We start from the raw sequence: 15,913 nt of genomic DNA on the forward strand, positions 1-15,913 counted from the left end.
CTCTCTTTGTTTAGACATGAAGAGCAGCCGAGGCCTTTTGTGTTGCACGCATGCTTGAGGAACTCAGATGATGAAGTAAGATTTCTACAGACGTGTTCTCGGGTTCTGGTGTTTTGTCTCCTCCCCTCAAAGGATGTGCAGTCTCTCAGCTTACGTATAATGCTTGCAGAAATTCTCACAACAAAAGGTAAACTTGTACAGTTGATTTTACTAATTCAATAAGTGCGCAAACTAATGTGCTACATACTAATGTGAAAATAATTTGTATAACACCTATGCAGACCTTGTTTACTGTTGAACATATGGGATTTGAAGTATTTTCAAAATTTTGTTATGTCTCTCAAAGTATTTGGCCACACAGGATAAACTTACATTTTTAATATGACATATTGCCAGATACACGGTCCATTATGTTGTATGTTTTGACACAGAAAACCAGTTCTTATGCTCTCCACAGGGAAGCATTCATTTGTGATAGCTTTTGAGTTATCTAGGCTAATAATATGTACATTAATGAAAGTATGGGCCGGGCGCGGTGGCTCAAGCCTGTAATCCCAGCACTTTGGGAGGCCGAGACGGGTGGATCACGAGGTCAGGAGATCGAGACCATCCTGGTGAACACAGTGAAACCCCGTCTCTACTAAAACTACAAAAAACTAGCCGGGTGAGGTGGCGGGCGCCTGTAGTCCCAGCTACTCGGGAGGCTGAGGCAGGAGAATGGCGTGAACCCGGGAGGCGGAGCTTGCAGTGAGCTGAGATCAGGCCACTGCACTCCAGCCTGGGCGACAGAGTAAGACTCCGTCTCAAAAAAAAAAAAAAAAAAAAAGAAAGTATGCGTGTGTGTGTGTGTGTATAATAGGTATATAATATCCATAGTATGTATGTTTATATATTACGTGTGTGTATAATAGCTATATAATATCCATAGTATGTATATTTACATATTACATACGTGTGTGTATAATAGCTATATAATATCCATAGTGTGTATGTTTACATATTACGTGTGTGTGTGTGTATGTGTGTATTCAAATTCTTTTTTTTTTTCTTAAATAGAGGTGGGAGTCTTACTATGTTGCCCAGGCAAGTCTTGAACTCCTGGGTTCAAGTGATCCTCCTGCATAGGCCTCCCAAAGTGCTGAGATTACAGGTGGGAGCAACCATGCTTGACCACAGTCAAATTCTGATTAGTATATTTACTTAAAATATCTTTGCTATATGATTTATTGGTAATGCCTATATAGTAATGCATTGATTAACAACAGGGATATGTCTCAAGAAATGTGTCATTAGATAATGTCATTGTGCACATATCATAGAGTGTACTTACACACCTACATGGGATAGCCCACTACACACAGAGGCAATATGGTGTAGCCTATTGCTCCTAGACTGTAAACCTGTACACCATATTACTCTGCTGAATACTGTAGGCAGTTGTAATACAATGGTATTTGTGTATCTAAATATAGCAAAGGTACAATAAAAATACGGTATACAAGATAAAAAATAGTACACCTATATAGGAGACTTACCATGAATGGAGCTTGCAGGACTGGACGTTGCTCTGAGTGAGTCTGAGTGAGTGGGGAGTGACTGTGAAGGCCTAGGACATGACTGTGCACCACTGCAGACTTCATAAACACTGTACACTTAGGCTACACTAAATTTATTTAAAATTTTATTTTCTTCAATAAATTAACATTAGCTTACTATAACTTTTTTTACTTTATGAACTATTAATTTTTTTAACTTTTTGACTCTTGTAATTAGTCATTTATCATCATTATCAAGTATTATGTACTGTACATAATTGTATATGCTGTATTTTTATACTATTGACAGTGCAGTAGGTTTGTTCACACCAGCTTGACATCATTAAATGCTAGAAAATTTTCAGCTTCATTATAATCTTATGGGGGCTACTGTCATATATTCGGTCTGTTGTTGACCAGAATGTCATTATGTGATCCATGACTGTACATAATTTTGTGAACTTGGAATAAATAAAAAGGAACTGTGGCACAATATAATGTGATTACTCGAAAAAAGTTAACTGTATCCAAGGAAATGCTTAGTCAGGATAAGAGAAACTTTCCCTCCTCTCAGTCTCAGACAAATAGCATCGCGTTTGAGATGCGGTGATTATCTCATTTACTCTCTCAGGATAAGCCAGCTGTGCCCATCAGCTATTAGAACCAACCACAGAGCAAAGAGGAAGTTTCAAAGGATGGCTTTGTAATAGTGTCATTGACTTTTTAACTTCCTCTCTAAGGTCTGTTTTAACCACTTGGGGAGAATGTTGACTTGCATCCTTTGGCAGACTAAGTTTGCCAAAACATATTGAAACTTATAAGTAATATAAATAAATAAAAGAAAAAATCAGTGTACCTAATTTTTTTTGGTTTTTTTTTGTTGTTGTTTTTTGAGACGGAGCCTCACTCTGTCGCCAAGGCTGGAGTGCAATGGCGCGATCTCGGCTCACTGCAACCTCCGCCTCCTGGGTTCAAGCGATTCTCCTGGCTCAGCCACCTGAATAGCTGGGATTACAGACGTGTGCCACCATGCCTGGCTAATTTTTGTATTTTTAGTAGAGACAGGATTTCACCGTGTTAACCAGGCTGGTCTCGAACTCCTGACCTCAAGTGATCCACCTGTCTCAGCCTCCCAAAGTGTTGGGATTACAGGCGTGAGCCATCGCGCCCAGCTTTAATTTTGATAGTTTTGTTAGCAACTTGAGTTCCAAATGACTTCCCTTCATTATTCCTTTACATTTCACTTATTTATTAAAATGACAACTTGATTGTAGCCACAGATGATAACATATTTGGAGGGATAGGCAGCGGTATGTGTGCGCGTGTATACATTTTTGAATTGTTTATTGTATTATATAGATATTCCTCTGTTTGGCTACTTGGAAAATGTTTTCCAAATCTGGTTTCAATTATGTGATGTATAAACAATTCCCTTAAAGAAGAATACCTTTCTCAGGGGCGATTTCTTCTTCTTCCTGTAGTCTTGAAGCCGGTAGTGGAGTTACTGAGTAATCCAGACTACATTAACCAAATGCTGCTTGCCCAGCTGGAGTACAGAGAGCAGGTGAATGAGCACCACAAGAGGGCCTACACCTATGCCCCCTCTTATGAGGACTTCATCAAGCTCATTAACAGCAACTCTGATGTGGAGTTCTTGAAGCAACTAAGGTATTTGGTCTTCAATTATAGCACAGCAACAACTACTGATTATCATCCGCTGCCTAGTTAGGTTAAAAAAAAAAAGTAGGCAGGGAAGCAGAAATAAAACAAGTCTATAAATCTTACTATTTTGTGACAGCTAAATTTATCCAGCATCACCTTAACAGTGTACTTAGAATGGATTTTTTCAAAGTATTAGGTTTTTCAAATACAGTTGACTCTTGAACAATTTGGGAGTTGGGGGCACCCACAATCCCCATCGCCCCCACCCCCAGTCAGAAATCACATGTAACATTTGACTTGGGCCTAGCACAGTGGCTCACACCTGTAATCCCAGCGCTTTGGGAGGCTGAGGTGGGCAGATCACTTCAGGTCAGGAGTTCAAGACCAGCCTGGCCAACACGGTGAAACCCCATCTCTACTAAAAATACAAAAATCAGCTAGGTGTGGTGGCACATGCCTGTAGTTCCAGCTACTCAGGAGGCTGATGTATGAGAATCACTTGAACCTGGGGGATGGAGGTTGCCGTGAGCTGAGATCATGCCACTGCACTCTAGCCTGGGTGAGAGAGCGAGACTCCGTCTCAAAAAACAATAAAAACAATAAAAATAAAAAATAAAAAATGACTCTCCGTATACTTAACTACTAAATACCTTACTGTTGCCCAAAGCCTTACCAATAACATAAAGTTATTAGCACTTACCTTGTATGTTATATGTATTATGTATTATATTCTTACAATAAAGTAAGCTAGAGGAAAGAAAATGTTATGAAAATCAGAAAGAGAAAATATATTTACTATGCAGTAAGTGGAAGCAGATCATCATAAAGGTCTTCATCCTCATCTCTTCACATGGAAGTACGCTGAGGAGGAGGAGAATAAGGAGGGATTTGTCTTGCTGTCTCAGGTGGCAGAGGCAGAACAAAATCCTGTGTAAGTGGACTCATGCAGTTCAAACCTATGTTTTTCAAGAGTCAGCTGTAATGAGGCTATAATAGATTGAAAGCTCTTCAGATGTCAGGAGTACCTGCTTAGCTGCTCAGATGACTACCTTAGAAAAGCTTTGGAAGGACTTGGAAGGACATCAGAAGGAGATGATGTGTTTTTAAATTACAGAGTAGAACATTGTGTTGGTTTTTGTTTGTCTTGGACAGTACAGAGGCTTGGGTTTGGGAATAAGAGGTTCTAGATTAATTATTTTGAGAAAACACATTTGAAAATACCATAGGAGTATCTTTTATAGGGGAGCGCAATGTCCCTTGTTATACCTGAGTTATTTTAGGGGTGAGTGTGTATTTTTGTGTTTTTTTAAGAGTATATACGCATTTAGTGTGATTATATAGTATTGTCTAGTTTGTAAATTTTCTAGGCTTCTGTTTCTCTACTCTTCTTTTTAATGTTCCCAAATGATAATACATGGGAAAGAAAGAAAACTCTTATATGTTCATTTTGTTTCTCATTAATAATTTTGGTAAATCCCTGATGGAAAAGTAAAATATTGGTTGAAATTGGGTGTTTGAATTAGTTGAGGGTTTAAAACTTGTGACATTCACTTGTGAACTGGGGTTAACGTTAAGATGACTCATGCTGTTTAATTTTCTGATTCGAATAAAACACCATCTAAGGAGACATACCTTGTAGATGCCACTGTGTTCTTATACATGGTGTCATATCTTAATCTAGGTGTCACAAATACATAATGACGGGTTCAGTTTACAAATATATACCTCAAATACATAATGACGGGTTCGATGTAAATGGATTTGTTTACAAGTAGTTTAATTTTGGGTATAATAAAAATCTGATATAATATCTGGAGATTTTATGTTTCTCTTGCCATGCATAATTTTGAATAGGCTACATGATATTCTTTATAGATTTGTTTTTATTTACGTCTGAGTCTAGACATTTCTTTTTTGTAAGTGTGACACTTGAGCTAGAACCCAAGAGCCGGTATTCCAGGTTTGTTATGTGAGGCTTACAGGTTACATCCACTCAAGTCATCCTTATCCCAGCGTCCTTTGATTCCTTTTAAAGCCTCATTCTATAAAAGTGAAAGAGCTCACAGTGGTGGAACACCCTTGTTGCCTCTCCTCTCCCTAAAACTGCACACACACACACACACACACACACACCCCAAACTCTAGTTGTAGGGATGCTATTCAAACCTATACTCAAATACTCATCCACCTGGTGCTTTTATGCCTGCCGTTCCCGGATTTGTGGTGCCTGATGTGACAAGGTAACATGATGACTATGCCCCACAACATTGTAATTTCTTCCTAAGACATTGTTTATGAACAGATAATTCATGTTGATAATTTGTGGCTTCATTGAATTCCTGAGCATTTTTCTTTAACCAAATAGTCTTTCCACAGTAAAGGCAGATGTGGACTATTTGGTAACCCCAAGCGAGTTTAAGATAACAATCGAGAGTCAACAGTGGCAGATTAAGAGAATCGGTATTCCTTGTTCTTACAGACTTGTGGGTGAGTGTTCTATTTTGTGTGCCAAACTGAAGATTCCAGCACATAGGGATGTATTTAATAGTTAATGGAGGAAACAGAAAGGCCTGAGATTTTTTTTTTTTTTTTTAAGAGACAAGGTCCTGCGGTGTTGCCCACGCTGGACAAACTCTTAGGCTCAAACAGTCCTCCTCCCTCAGCCTTCCAAGTAGCTGGCACTACAGGCGAGCTCCTGATTTTTTAAAAATCAGAACTAATTATTTTGAATGATCTACTACTGGTTCTCTAGCACCATCTGTTATTTTGCATCTTAACACAGTTCCTGTATTGTAAGATGAATGAATCTTGATAAAAATGAATGGTTTATCTTCTTCAAAATGTACCAGCCAAAGATTCAGAACTATTTAAATACTATATACAGTTCATCATCTGGTAGATAAAGAAGTAGCTCAAAAAAAAAAAAAAAAAAAATCCTAGCACTTGGGGAAGCTGAGGAGGGCAGATTGCTTGAGCCTGGCAGTTCAAGACCAGCCCGGGGAACATGGCAAAACCCCATCTCTACAATAAAAAAACAATAAAACTGTGGTGTACGCTGCTCCAGGATGATTGAACAGCTTACTTCTGTTGCAGTAGGAACATCATGGATTGCCTTAACTCGATTGACCAAACATTACACCGAAATTCTGATTTTACGTTTTTCCTTTCCCTTCTGATACGTGATGAAACAAAAATAGTGTGAGCCTTTAACTCTTTCTCAAAGATCACTTCCTCTTGACATCATAAATAGGGCAAGATTAAAGGGATAGCGCCCTAGGTGCCCTGAGAAGCAGGCCCTTTGGTCTTGAGCACTGAGGGACTTAAGAGGCAGTAGAAGTGCTAAACTGAAGAATGCCTTTAAAAAAATGAGATATGATTCACATACCATAGAATTCACCACCTTTAAGTGTACAATTCAGTGGTTTTAGTGTATTCAAAGACTCTGTGACTGTCACTACTGTGTAATTTCAGAATATTTTCATCACCCTAAAAAGAAACCCTGTGCCCACTAGCAGTCACTCCCCATTCCTTCCCTCCCTGCAGCCCTTGGCAACCACCAGTCTGCTTTCTGTCTCTATGGATTCGCCTAGTCTGGGCATTTCATATAAATGGAATCATGTAGTATGTGGCCTTTTGTGTCTGCTTGCTTTCACTCATTGTGTTTTCAAGGTTCATTTGCATTGTATAACGTATCAATGCTCCATTCCTTTTTTTGGCTGAATAATATTCCATGGTGTGAATATAGCACATTTGGTTCATCCTTTCACTAGTCCATGGGCAAGCTGGATCGTCTGACATTTAAAGGATGCCTTTTGAGTGACCGTTGAGCATCTTCAGTGACATTGTCGGTGACTGTTGATAAGTGAGAGTGAAATAAAATGTTGCAGTTCCTAACCTCTTTCTAGTATGGCCTCCTGCCACGGCGTACCCACCGCCGCCAAGGAGTGACGGGACACAGGCACCAGGAAGGTGCGTTCCTTTTGTGCACTATTCCCGTTCTGTGTGTTGTATGTTCCTCTTTCTTCCACCTTATCACTAGGCTTTGCATTTCCAGCAGGGTTTGCAGAGTCAGTGGGAAGGGCACTTGGAGGTATTTGGATTAGATAATCGAGCTTGTCAGGGGTGACTAGTCTGTTAGAGGCAAAAGGAGTCCATTCTCAGATTTAATTAGGTTGGATCCTTTTACAAGGGATCTCAGCTCACTGCAACCTCTGCCTCACGGGTTTAAGTGATCCTCCCACCTCAGCCTCCCAAGTAGCTGGGACAACAGGCACACGCCACCACGCCTGATTAGTTTTTGCCATGTTGGCCAGGCTGGTCTTGAACTCCTGGCTTCAAGTGATCCGCCTGTCTCAGTCTCCCAAAGTGCTGTAATTACAGGTGTGAGCCACCGTGCCCGACTGTAACTGTTTTCTTAATTCATAGACTGAGCTATTCTGTTGTTTTTCTGGTACAATTGTAGTACTCTGCTATCTGACTTTGTTGGTGTTTTATGTTACTAGCTTCAGATTGCTCTCAGTACGATTTTGGGATAGGCTGCCTGAGGCAGGTAATGTGTTTTATTTAGACTAAGCAGTTGATGTACCTATCCACTTTTATTTTTTACGTATTTGAGAGATGCATATTTTCTAAAGGAAATAAAGTCCTTCAACTCTGTTAGGGCAGAATGCACTAAAAACAAACACAAAAAAACCTTGAAGGTGATGTTTGTAGTCCTGGAATAGTTTGGTTATTTTCTGAATCAGCATGAAGTGCTTTCACAGTAGAACTAGAAATGCATCTTTCAAATATACTAACTTAGTGGTTTTAACCTTGACTGTATGTTAGAACCACGGAGACCTTTTAAAAAAGTAAGTTGTGTATCCCACTAGCTTTTGTAGCTTTTCCTTCTTCTTCTTTTCTGGATGCAGGGTGTTGAAGTGAAGATGTGGTGGTTATACTTGTGTGATATTTTGAATTTTCCATTGTTTTCTGGTAGGAGCAGTGACCGACTCTGCTAACAGCACAAGAGCCAAAAATGTGAATGCCATCCTGGTTCAGGATATTAAAGGGCAGCTGGATAGGTTTCCCACGGTTGGTGGGGGTGGTGAGGGATGCCACAGTCAAGGAAGGCAAACCAGAGCTCAGAATGAAGGTGCATCTATTAGTGAAACTCACAAGTGCCATTATACTAGAGAAAAGACTGAGTGTTCCATTGTTTTGAAGATAAAGTGGGGTCAAAGCAAACATTACAATAGAAATTAAAGGTCTGTCCTTTCAGAACCTCTTACAGAGGCGCGGGTGGCTTGTGGCCCAGGAAAGCATCCGGTGCTGCCTGCATTGTATAATCCTGCAGTGCATTGTAAACTGTGTGCTAATGAAAATGGTTTGCTCTTCCACAAGTAGGTGCCTCGGCTTCACCCCTAGGAATTTTTATCTAATTGGTCTGGAGGGGAATCCGGGCATCAGGATTTTTTAAAAGCTCCCCGGGTGATTGTGACATGCAACTAGCATTGAGATTCTCTTGTAAATGGAGTATTCTTCCATCTGCTTCCCATCTGAAGTGTTGACTAGACATCCTGTTGTATAATTCATTGCCCTCTAATTATCTGAAAACTGGTTGTACTATGTGAGATACATGGAAACTGTTGAGGAGAATATGGACTGAAGTGGACGCCTCATTTTTTTACCACGTTTATTGCAGTGAACAAAGGGTGTTTTCTCACTGACCTTCCTGAGAGACATTTTCAACCTAAGGTTTCTCAATCTTGGTAAAATTGACATTTGGGGCTAGATAATTCTTTATTGTGGGAGGTGGTTCTGTTTATTGTAGAATTTTTAGCAGTGTGCCTTGCCCCTGCCCACTGAATGCCAGCAGTATTCTGCTGTACCCCTACAGTTGCGACAAACAAAAATGCTTCCAGACATTGCCAAGTATCTTAGGGGGAAAAGCTGCTCCTGGTTGAGAGCCAGTGGCTTCAACCCATGAATAGATTGGAGGTACTTAAATTACTTAGAATCCAATTCAGCTGAAGGTTACCAAAAACCTCCCAAATAATGATGGCATCCGAAGTATACCAGCTTTTCCCCCAGATTGATTGAGGTACACGTGACCAATAAAAATTCTGTATATTTAAGGTGTACAGCATCATTTATTTATTTAGGGACAGGTTCTCGCTCTGTTACCTAGGCTGGAGTGCAGTGGTGCAATCACAGCTCACAGCAGCCTTGACCTTCTGGGCTCAAGGGATCCTCCCTCCTGCCTCAGCCTCCCAAAGTGCTGGGATTACAGGGGTGAGCCACCATGCCTGGCTGATATTTGATGTATGTACACATTGTGGAGTAGTTACCGCAATGAAGCTAATTAACATATCAATTACCTCACATGGTTACCTTTTTGTATGTGTGGTGAGAACACCTAGGATCAACTCTTAGCAGATTTCAAGTATATCATACGGTATTACCAACTATAGTCACCACGCTGTGTGTTAGCTCTCCAGGAGTTACTCACCTTTGTACCCTTTAACCAGCATCTTCCAGTCTCCCTGCCACCTTCAGCCCCTGGTAACCACCATTCTACTCTCTGCTTTTAGGAGCTGGACTGTTTCAGATTCTACATGTATGTGAGACGATGCAGTATTTGGCTTATTTTATTTAGCGCAGTGTCCTCCAGGTTCACCCACATTGTTGCCAATGGCAGGGTTTCCTTCTTTGTTAAGGCGGAATAGTAAAGCAGGCAGCCCAGGACTTGTGGTATGGGGGCTCCTTCCTTCTCAAGGACCCAGTCTCCTTCCAGCTCACTGCCCTGCCATCCAGAGAGTATTGTCCAGAGTTTTCATGGTCCAGGGTGGATTCTAGAATTTCACCCATCATATCCTAATTCCAGCAAGCAGGATGAAGGCAAGGAAAAAAGATGACAGAGGTTATACACTGGCTGTCTTTTTTTTGGGGACAGAGTCTCGCTCTGTCACACAGGCTGGAATGCAGTGGCGCGATCTCAGCTAACTGCAACCTCCACCTCCCGGGTTCAAATGATTCTTCTGCCTCAGCCTCCCGAGGCTGGGACTACAGGCATGCCCTACCATGCCAGGCTAATTTTTGTATTTTGGTAGAGACAGGATTTCACCATATTGGCCAGGCTAGTCTTAAATATGGCTGTTGTTTATTATCTATGGGATCCTGGGAAAGGGAGGGAGGCCACTGTGCCGGGATAATTTTTGTATTTTCTGTGGAGATGAGGTGTCATTATGTTGCCCAGGCTGGGTCTCAAACTTCTGGCCTCAAACTATCCACCAACCTTGGCCTCCCAAAGTGTTGGAATTACAGATGTGAGCTACCACGCCAGGCTGCAATTTTTTTTAATAGAGAAAAGCTGATAATAACCAAAATGCCTAACAAAAAAGGTTTGGTTAAAAAGATTTTTGGTGTATCTATACAATGGAATACCATATATTGGTCATGGTGTAGCATTAGAATATTTAATTGTGCTGGAAAACATTAATTATAAATTAATGAAAAGGCTCTAAGGCAATATGTATAGCATAAACCTAGTTTTATAAAACAAAAAAATTATGTTTGCATAGAAAAAGGTTATAAAGATAGTTCAAATGTTAATAGTGGTTAACTTTGAATGTTGTGCTTTGTATATTTGAGAAAATATACATATGCTACTATATATATACATATACATATGCTACTTCATCTTCAATGAACATATGCTACTTTAGAGAAAGTAAAAACTGGTGCAGACTGAGAAAGTCACATCTGCCCAGCCATTTATCAGACTGGTATAACAGACGCTAAAGCCACCTACAAAGTAAACAGGAAACAGTATTTCCCCTAAGTACCTGCCATGGCAGTAAAGTGTCCTGATGATCCTCTTCTTTGTGCTTTCGTATTCACTGAGAAACTTTGTTTTCAAAAATCTTCAGCTGCCACTTCCTGTTTGGAATTGTATCAGTAAGCATGACAGATTCTGCTCTTGCCTGGATGATCTAAGTCAGCCTGACACAAAGAAGCAGCTTCGATTTACGACCCAGAAGCAGAGCTGCAGTTACGGGGTTTCTGGACTCAGTATGTCTATCTGACAGCTTTCAGGAAGTGAGACCCTGGATCCCCCCAACGTTGACCCCTTTACACAGCCCTGCCTTGAGCCTATCAAAATGCTGCGTCATTTAAACTTCACCTTCACTCCACTGTTCCCTAGAATCCCATAGTAATGTTATGTTTTCCCTGGTTTGGAGAGGCCCCACAGGTTCCACTGCTACACTGTCTCTTGCTCTTCCTGGGGGTCAACTGACCTGAGTTTGCTGGACTAGAGTGATCCTGGTGGTCTCAGGTTGACTGGGCTAAAATGCTTCTGTAATCAGGAAAAAGTAAGGCTGCTTCAAATTTATACATATTTAACAAACATATACACGTACCATTTCCCCAGATAGTACATATCTAAAGACTCAGTAACTGCATTAAGGAAGAATAATAATGAACATTGATTGAACTCTCACCGCGGGGCAGGCTGTGTTTTAAGATTTTTAAGGGTATTATCTAATTTAAGGTGTATAACAGCCCTTTGAGGAAAACTTACTGTTATTACTCTTTTTTATAAATGACAGTGCTTTAGTTTTCGAAAGCTTAAATCATTTTCCCGGGATGACATAGTGTGTGTTAGAAACAGGATTTGAACACAGGCCATCCAGTGTGAGAGCTCACATTCTTCACTACTCTGATACCCTCTCACTTATCCAGCAGTCAGTCCCTTTTCGTAGTGCCAATGGATAGGAAAAAACTTCAGCTTAACTGACTAAAAGCATCATGGCTTTATGTATTCACACATTCTTTAACTGAAGTCCCTCTAACAAACACATTCCTAGCCTGTGGCAACTCTGAAAACATTATTATAAAATTCTTTAGGCCGGGTGTGGTGGTTCACGCCTGAAATCCCAGCACTTTGGGAGGTGAAGGCGGGTAGATCACTTGAGGCCAGGAGTTCAAGACCAGCCTGGACAACATGGTGAAACCCCATCTCTACAAAAAATACAAAAATTAGCTGGGCGTGGTCGCGCACACCTGTAATCCCAGCATTCCAGAGGCTGAGACACGAGAATCGCTTGAACCTGGGAGGTGGAAGTTGCAGTGAGTCGAGATTGCACCACTGCACTCCAGTTTGGGCAACAGAGCGAGACTCTGTCTCTAAATAAAAATAAAAATTCTTTGGTTTTTCATAGACACTTGTAATATGTATGGTATTCTACTCCATAATCTTACTGATTTTTATAAAACATTGTTTTAAACCATTTATCACATTGCATACCTGAGACTAAGGTTTGGCCAGCCTTTGACTCTCCCATGAAATTATAGCATGTGCATGTCCGGACAGGCTGGAGGGCAGTGGCGCAATCTCAGCTCACTGCAACCTCCACCTCCCAGGTTCAAGTGATTCTCCTGCCTCAGCCTCCCGAGTAGCTGGGACTGCAGGCGCCGGCCACCATGCCCGGCTAATTTTTTTTTTTTTTTTGTATTTTAGTAAAAACAGAGTTTCACCATGTTGGCCACGCTGGTCTTGAACTCCTGACCTCAAGTGATCTACCTGCCTCGGCCTCCCAAAGTGCTGGGATTACAGGCATGAGCCACCCCGCCCAGCCTTGAATCTGTGAATATCTAAGGTGATCACTTTGAATTGCTGTGTAGCATTTCAGTGAGTTTGAGATTGTTGGGAAGCGTTCAGAAACACAAATTTGCTCTTTTTATTGGGCCAGTTGTAAAATACCAAAGAGAGATGACGTGGCCGCTCTGGGGAGCAGATGGCAGTTATCTTTGTGTGGCTTTTCCTTATCACTGGGACAAAGGATACTGTAGGTAGGATCTTGCCAGAGTTGGAAAACAGCTGAATTCTTGTTATGCCCCTCCTCCCTAATACTTGACTTTACATTGTTTTGCAAAATATATACCAACAATCTGTGCACTTTTGATCAAGGGAAAGTATACAAATATCAACCCTCCTGATTCTTGAACCGAACTCAACACTTGCAAAGTCATATCCTCCTCTGGAGAAAGAGAGCCAAGTGAGTGCTAGGTAACTCTGGAAGCCCGTGTCCTCAATGATAGCCAGCATTTGGATATGTTTGGATGTATATATTGTATAGTTTTGTTGAGAAAAAAACAAGAATGAAAAAGTCAATTATTTCCTCTTGATATCCAGTAACAGTGAATTAAACAAATTCAATAATCATCTTCAGATACCTACTGTGTGCAAAGTGCTGTGTGCAGAAGGTCTGGTGAGTACTAAGATGAACTGGTTACACTCCTTGGATTCCACCCCCTGCCATCAAGTGTTTGCAATCCAGCACAAGAGACCCATGTGACTATAAGTAGCTAAGTAGGAAGCAAGATCCTAAGACTGGAAGTGGAGTGTAAAGCACCAAGGAAGTGGGTAGGAGCAAATATTTTATTCTACAGCAGGGAAATCTTAAGAAAGCTTCAGAGAGGAATGGCCATGAATGGAGTGTTGAATAAGAGTTAATAGGATTTCAGCAGATAAGGGGAAGTGATGGTGTGCAGGAAGAAACAGGAGTACTGTTAAGAAGAAGGAGAAATATTAATGAGAAGGGAGTCAGGAAAGACCTGGAGTGTGTTCATGGTATCACATTTGGTCTGGTTTGGCGGAAACAGTATGCAGGAGGGATATAGAAGGCAGTAAAGCTGGAAAGATGATCTGGCATTGGCCATACTTATGTACTTAGAATAACCCTAGAGAAGATAAGTATTAACCTCTATTGAATTTTAGAGTAGCAGGAAAATGGTTAGGAGCATGAGCTTTAGAAGCCAGGCAGCCCTGGATTGTCATTCCATCTCTAGGACTGAAAAGCAATGGGACCTTGTATAGATCTCATATGAGATCTCATAGATCTCATAGAATTCTAATTTCCTTCTCTGTAATGTGGATGTAACTATAGCACCTTATTATGAGGGTTAAGTGAGATAATGTAAATTAAAATATCGAAACAGGTACCCAGTACAATCTGTGAATGCTAGCTGGTATTACATTATAATTTTGTGGTTTCCTTAAAACAAATCTTTAACTCTTTACTCAGATGGTGTGTATTTTCTTTGGTATCCTTGATGACTCATTTGTTCCAAAGCATGAATCACTAAGAATATCAAAAGAATAAATTGTTCAAAATATTATTTGTACCTGTTAAGTGTTAGAAATGTTGACTCTTGTTAATTTAGCTCATTAATATCTATTGAGTGCCTACCATATGTTTAGTGCCAAGCTATATACTATAGGAGAATATAAGACAGAACTCCTGTGTTTAAGAGGCTCTTGATCTAGTTGGGGAGAAAAAAGTAGTATATCTTTATTATACATAAAACTATGGTTTTGTAGTTTTCAGCCTACATTCTTAGGCTCAAAAGTGTGTCAGCATTCTTTGAAGGTGTATTAGGCCTTGAAATGTCTGGGCACACCATTTTCTTTGTTCACAGCATTCCTTGTGGAAGTGTGACTCTTTAAAACAGCAATATGAAAGAGTAAATAGATACTACTGTAGAGCAGAAGTAATTCAGGATTTCAGAGAAGACAGATATTGGTGTGCATTATAGGGATGGGGAAGACTTGAGGGAAGAAGTAATATACGTAAGATCCAGGTAGGTGGATAAGTAGGAAGACTGCCTTCCAGCAGGAAACAAAGTGTAAGACTGTAGTTTTGAGAGGGCAATATAGAAACCAGCCAGGCTTAATTAGGTTCACATTCATAGAAAAAAAAACAAAGGAAGTTGTTGAATAATAGAGCTAGTGCCAAGTTGTGAAGGGAATGCAGGCAGGAATGTGGGGTTATTCATTTGGGGAGGTGTAGGGGGTATTGAACAAGGGAGAGATGAGGAGAGTGGTCCCGTAGGAGGGTGTGTTGACAGGTGCCCAGGATGGTTTGGATGGGAGAGAGGACTGAAGTCAGGGAGACAGACCATTTAGCCATTGCAGTGACCCACTTAGGAAAGAAGGCAGCCTGAAATGGTGGTAGCCGAAGGTAGAGTAAGCAAGGAGCTTGTTTAAAGGCATTCAAAGGACCATCCACAGGGCTTTGAAACTGGTGTTTATTGGTAGTGTAGATACCTAAGATGATTTTGAGAAGGATGATGGTACTAGTAGAGAAATGGAGAGGTAAGGAAACCTTACTATGGAAGAAAGAAGGTTAGTTCAGCTTGAGTAGGCTTAGGTACATAGGTAGATAGATAAAATAGCTAGAAAAAGTTAAAAATGACTTATAAGTCTACCATTTTAACACAACTGCCCTTCATTTCATCTCTATTTTGTCTCATACTTCTGGCTCATATATACACAAAGATACATATCTGCCATCATAAATGTATGTGCCATTTTGCATTTTAAAAATTAATCTGTCGTAAACATCTATTTTCCTGTAGTGTTTATTATTATAAGTATTACTGGCTGGATGCTTTCTGTTTAATCTGATATGTCCTGAAAGCAAGGACCATATTGGTGGTGTTCATTTCTGTCTGTGTAGAACATAAGAAAAGATTAAGAAGCGTTTGTTTAATGAAAGCATTATTGGCCGTACTCATTATTGACCATGAGTATTTTCATGTGTTTCTTTGTAGAACTTTCTACAACAAACATGTATATGATAGTTTGGGCTTTGGGTTTTTATGTTTGTTTTTTTCTTTTGTTAAACTGTTACCTTATGATAAATTCTTGAAATTGGAATTGCTGTGTGGAA

At 40.4% G+C, this 15,913-nt stretch overlaps 1 protein-coding gene across 11 annotated transcripts in view; it reads left to right on the forward strand.

Annotated features, from left to right (window-relative positions):
- The window catches only part of SNX25 (sorting nexin 25), a 138,255-nt gene that overhangs the window by 53,196 nt on the left and 69,146 nt on the right, over positions 1 to 15,913 (forward strand). For 9 of the 11 annotated variants that reach the window (XR_012435279.1, XR_012435280.1, XM_005556425.4 and 6 more), the window contains exons 4-5: positions 15 to 187; positions 3,017 to 3,203. Coding sequence is in view for 8 of the 11 variants with exons in the window: in XM_005556425.4 (XP_005556482.3) it covers positions 15 to 187; positions 3,017 to 3,203 (360 nt within the window). In the remaining 3 variants the exon portion in view is untranslated. Of the gene's footprint in view, positions 1 to 14; positions 188 to 3,016; positions 3,204 to 13,149; positions 13,249 to 15,913 lie in introns of those variants that run through there. The other 2 variants (XM_045391913.2, XM_074040863.1) reach the window with 2 other exon arrangements.

Source organism: Macaca fascicularis, chromosome 5 (genome assembly GCF_037993035.2).
Source record: "Macaca fascicularis isolate 582-1 chromosome 5, T2T-MFA8v1.1".
Classification (NCBI taxonomy): Eukaryota; Metazoa; Chordata; class Mammalia; order Primates; family Cercopithecidae; genus Macaca; species Macaca fascicularis.